This window comes from Monopterus albus, unplaced genomic scaffold, assembly GCF_001952655.1.
Source record: "Monopterus albus unplaced genomic scaffold, M_albus_1.0 scaffold66.1, whole genome shotgun sequence".
Classification (NCBI taxonomy): Eukaryota; Metazoa; Chordata; class Actinopteri; order Synbranchiformes; family Synbranchidae; genus Monopterus; species Monopterus albus.
In genome coordinates, this window is record NW_018127946.1 from 1837205 (window position 1) to 1842908 (window position 5704).

Sequence of the window (5704 nt, forward strand, 5' to 3'; positions counted from 1 at the left end):
CTTTCTCATATCTCAAAAAAAAAAAAAACCAAAAAAAAAAAACAGCAGCGCTGTATGGCACAGCTTAGTCACAAAAGATAAACAACTTCCCATCCTGGTATCATCCATCTGTCAGACATGTTATGCCTATTCGTCCTTTAATCCTTGCCAAGCCTCACAAGGAGGTAGCAGCTGTGCGTTTGTACAGTAGCTCCTGAAATTGTTCCCCTCTGACCTTCCTGTGTATCCGTTCATCAGGCTGTACCTGCCTTTGGTAGCATGTAGGGTACCTTGTCAGTAAAGGACTTTTTCACTGCACCCAAACAACAGGCGTAAATTTATAGATTTCAACTTTCATTGGCTGCTACATTTTACATTTAATCAGACAGGGTGAGGGGGTTCCTGCCTAATATTCATATTCAGGCCATGAGAGGGACTCAGACCTAAGATTTATCAGCCACATGCGAAGGCTCAGTATAAAGAAGAGAGAGAGGGGTGATGGAGCTGTGATGTGACCCAGATGGGAGTAAGTGTGACCTGAGAGAGACAAGCACTCCAGGGAAAAGAGATGGAAGTCAAAGGCTTTCAGGCCCTCACCGTGCAGGGACCAGGATGAAGCAGAGGCCTTAAAAACAGAGGACAGATTATAAAAGACCTGTGATGCGCAGATATGAATTATATCAAGTATACAGTAAATCAGTACTGTAAATCAGTGCATGTTTCTGCTGCTGGTTAAACCTGCTCTGGTCTCATGTGAGAAGGATTGTAAATTACTGATGTCGACAGGTAATACCTGGAAACGGGTATGTGAGCTTTACAGGAGGGGTCTTGTTTGTGGAGCTTGACCATTGTGCTTTTTCACTTTATTCATTTTATGTAGGTTACAGACTTTGAGAGGTTGGAAAACATTCGATTTTTAAGAAGTTGCCCTTTGTGTGAGCGTATTTTAACCTCAGTTTAGCTTAGTTTCAGATTTATTCACTGCGTCAGTAGCAGTTGCATAAGACTTGTGTTATGGACTCATCCTGAGCCATTTATTTTATGTGCCTCACACGCACAAAAACAAGTATTACGAAACATGGCGCCGCAGAGATTCAGGACCCAAGTCATAAATTTAGTTGCGATAGGGTTTACCATTCTCATGAACTTTTTTTTTTTTACCACTCATTCATCTCTTTTGAAAACATGGGCCACTCACCTTCTCTGCAGGCTCAGCATCACAGAGTGCCTGCTGTCAGGGGTTTTACCTACATGCCAGAATATTCAGCTGAACTGGTGCTATTTATTATAAGTTAATATTCATTCTCCTCCAAAAAACTGTATAATTATAGTAGGAGACAAAGCATTTGACTATACAGCACTGATAGAAAAGCCAAGCTAAGAAAGCCTTGATATCAAGGTGCGACGATTAACTTGTTTGAGCTCTCCTTGCTGTCACACACAACAGTGAAAATCCTTGCAGACATGTTTTGGGGGATGATGAAAGCATTCTTCTGGCATTTTTCAAACAAGGCAAATCCAGCGGTGGTATGGGCTGAAACAGCAGAGGCTTATCCTTGTCTTTGTATCCTGTCATGTTGTTTGAGGAGACTAAGCCTCCATCTTCTCTGCAGTACGCTGCTCAGGTATTTGTAAGCAGACCACATTTTAATGCCAAATAAGACTTTGGCTTGCTGGTCATTTCCTAACTCTCTTGTATTTGATACTGGCTGTGATATGGTGATAGTAGAATGACATCAGAATCAGACTCAGCTTTATTGGCCAGGTGTGGTGGACAGACGAGGGATTTGACTCTGGTACATCGGCATATCCCCATGCAAGGGGCAAGTAAACAGTAAACTAGCATAAGGGTGTGTAATATAACAAAATAAGCACTATTAATACCAACACTGACAGCAACAAACATTGCAAACAATGCAGAATAAGCAGTATAAACAGACAGTAAACAATGCAGACAAACAAAGGAATGTTCATTAAAATGAGATAAATAGGAATAAAAACAGAATACTTAAAACTGACATGTACTGACACGGTGAAGAAATGTGAGGAATGTCCTCACACAAATGTATGTTTACATTTTTACAGCAGCGTTCAGTGCACACGTTCATTTTGTAGCTATCACGCAGCTTCCATTCTTTATTTACAGGAAAGGAGATAAGGAAATGCTACAAATGAATATTGCACAATATAACATAGAACATATTCACACAAAAGTCGGTCAGTTCTGTCTGTGCTTCTCCTGCTGGTTTTCTGGCTCAAATATGCCCCATGAATGTTGTAAGAGGGGGTTTCAGAAAAATTAATGGTGACTCATCTGAACAGCGATGCATTTACTTCCTGTGGTTAGGTAAATGTCGAGCTTATATAAAAATCTGATCTCTGTAGGTCTACAGTCTGCATTTTCACAGGATACACTTCTGAAATAAGCACTGTAGATAGGATCTGAACTTTAAATGCCTTTTCAAAGATTTCAGCTGAATGAAGAGCCATTCCTCTGACATACTTTTGTACATCATACTTTGCTTTTGAGTCAATTTCCTATCCAAATCTTTTATTCTGGTTTTATATAAAAGGAGATAAAAGGATGAAATTCAACACAAGGCCTAAGACAACTTAGTACACTCAGACCAGGGACATTTCTGTTATTTCAGTTTATAACTATGCATCTTAACCATGAGACTACCAGGAAAAGTACTGCACCCTAACCACTAGTCCATCAGTATCATATAGTATATAATATAATCCCCCACCCAGGCTTTCATTCATAGTCCATCTCGTGACCACAGACACCTATTATACAGTAGAAATAATACAATACTCGTTTAGTGTGTCTATTTCTGCATCTCCATAATGCAATAATGTCCATGTATAAAAAGTACTTTATGTTTGCGTAAAACTATATACACAATAACATACTAATATATATATATACACACACACACAAAAAAACATATGTACATGCATTTCAACACATTCATATATAGATCTGTACATATACAGAATGTACATACATCCTGTTTATCAGATCATTAAGTAACTATAGTAACTATAACTATAGTGTAACTATAGTATATTACAGAATCAGTTAGTATTTGTAATTTTAGTATCAATCCAACACAATAAAAGTGATATCCAATATATACTGTATCAAGCCATCCTGCTGTATGTTAATACATCACCACTGCAGTCTGTTTAGTAGGCTAGTATCAAATATACTTTGCAGAACTTTGATAGTTTCTGCTTTTGCACTATTGACTCTTGCTGCTGATACAGGGGAATAGAACCATTGGTTTATTGGAGGAGAACTGAGTTGCTTCCATCTGGCATCCTCTTTATTAGCTCATCTTTGCCCACACTTTCTGACAGAGGTGCAAAACAAACCAAAAAAGAATCTAATTTCTTCAGTTTTCAAACTTTGTACTTTTTTTTCTCCTTTCTCTTTGCAGCCCTGTTGACTTGGGCTATGGCATTTAAATAAACACACTAAGCATTTTCCCACAGTTTAACCTATACATTAGTGAATGCTGGTGAGTGGGTGTGTTTGATTTAGGTCACCTGGCATGCTCTGGGGTGGTGCAAATGTAGCCATCACCTATGCAGATGTTTAATCACAATCATGTGAATGGTAGTGCATAATTACCCCCTTAATTGACTTTGTTGCACTGCTATACATCATTGTTTTGCATTATATGAACATTCACATGCTGTCATTGGTGAGGTCTGGCCCAGGTGTAGCTGTACCGCTCACAGTCTCTGATGCAGGGCTGGCCAGTTACATCGGCATCAAATGTCTGGAGGGGCACCACATAAGAGTTCATTTATTTATTTATGTAAATTATGATAATTAATATTACTCTTGCCCTTCTTCTCTGTTGAGGCTGAATGTCCCATTCACACACAGTACTGGTTACAGAAAACAGCTTTTATAATAATAAATGAGTTATAGTATATACATTTACTGTTATTTAGTTTTTTTTGTTAATGCTATATAAGCATCTAGTTTGTATTACACTGAAGTTCAGTCCCAAAAGGAACCACTGGCAGTGACCTAGTCCACTGGTGCTACATAATCATTTTCCTTTTTTGTAAACTAGACTATGCACAGCTGTTATTTACTAAGACGTGGCTGTGTATAATATAATTCAGAAAAGGGAGCAAGACAAGGCATAAAAATATAAATCCACTGACTTGTTTATTCATTCTTTCAGTTGTGTTTATTTTATTTATTATTCAAACCACCCATTGATACTAGTCTTCCACTTCCTCTTGTTCATACCTGCCCAGCCAGCCACCTTTATTCCTCATCTCTCCCCTTTTTCTTCTCTCCGTCTCTGCAGGGGGTCCGCCGATGCCCAGCACGGACCTCCAGAGCCTTTTTTTCTCCAAACCACAGTCTATAAGCATTACACTGTATTCAGACATTCAGTTGACATTCATCCTTTCCTGAGGGCGGGGTCTCTGCTGGTGAACTTTTCTACTCTACCGAGCTCTAGGACTGCTGAACTCTGCACTATTCTAACGAGTCTGCTGAGCTCTACCCTATTGAACTGTACTCAAGTCTGAACTGCTGAGCTCTAGTCTACTGTGCTATATTATTGAGCTCTTGTCTGCTTTACCTTAATATAGTCAACTAAACTCTAATCTGCAGTACTTTTCAGAGCTCTATTCATCTCTGCGTTACTACGCTGCTATACAGAGCTCTACTGAACTCAGGTCTACTGTACGGTGGCCTTTTGAGCTCTAGTCTACTATACATTTAAAGCTCCACTCTGCTCCTCTCAAATGACTGTATCCTCTCCTCTCTTTATGTGTCAGTCTAATGCACTTTGACCTTTTACTTGGTAAAAACAGCTTTCTGCTCCTCTGTTAACCTCTTGGTGTGTGCGTGGGATCATCCCAGCATATCAGAGCTGGTGGGATGAATGATCCTCTCCAGTCATTCCTTCCATTCCCTTTTAGTATTTTAGTAGTTAGACACATAGATAATACACCTCTTCTCCCATCACACACATAAACACATTACTTTTAACTGAAACACATTAAAGCTACCAGGAGTGAAGAATTCCATTTCTTCAAGATTAATATTCAGTATTCCCTCTGTTCATTAGGTAACCTGTCAAAGACCTGCAATGAGGAGGGTTGGACCCCAGTCAGCATAGATTCCTACATAATGGACTGTGGATACAGTCCCAACAGCACCGCAGATGATGATACGGTCAGTATGGCACCCAGAGTTGGAAACCTGCCCACCTACATGTTGCTGCCCAGCAGCAACATGTTTAATACCAAACTCAATCCAGATTTGCTGCTTTCACTGAGTGTAAGTAAAAGTGTTTTTGCAGGAGGAGTTCTTCGACGCTATCAAAGTGGGTTACACCATTGGTCACAGCGTGTCACTCATTTCTCTGACGATCGCCATCATCATTTTATGTCTCTTTCGGTAAGGCGATCCATCAAAATGTTACTTAATGTGCCAGTATAAAGACGCTCAAACACCTTTCCCCTCACTGATCTCTCATTTAACACCATATTTCCTGTACTTTATAGAGGTTTTAGTGCTGCTCATACAGCAGTGTGACTGCTAGAGCTTGTGTGACAAGTCATCCAAATTTGACTTTATATGTATGCTGTTGCAACAGTTCTCAAAGTGGTCAGCTGTAAGCAGCCATAAAGTCAAACCACTTAGACTGTTGTTCATAACAGCATGTGTCCTTTTGACCTGCAG

At 39.6% G+C, this 5704-nt stretch overlaps 1 protein-coding gene across 1 annotated transcript in view; it reads left to right on the forward strand.

Annotated features, from left to right (window-relative positions):
- The window catches only part of LOC109962618 (vasoactive intestinal polypeptide receptor-like), a 19194-nt gene that overhangs the window by 5185 nt on the left and 8305 nt on the right, over positions 1-5704 (forward strand). Inside the window, exons 4-5 of the mRNA XM_020604491.1 lie at positions 5088-5194; positions 5322-5419. Coding sequence (XP_020460147.1) covers positions 5088-5194; positions 5322-5419 — 205 coding nt within the window. The remainder of the gene's footprint in view (positions 1-5087; positions 5195-5321; positions 5420-5704) is intronic.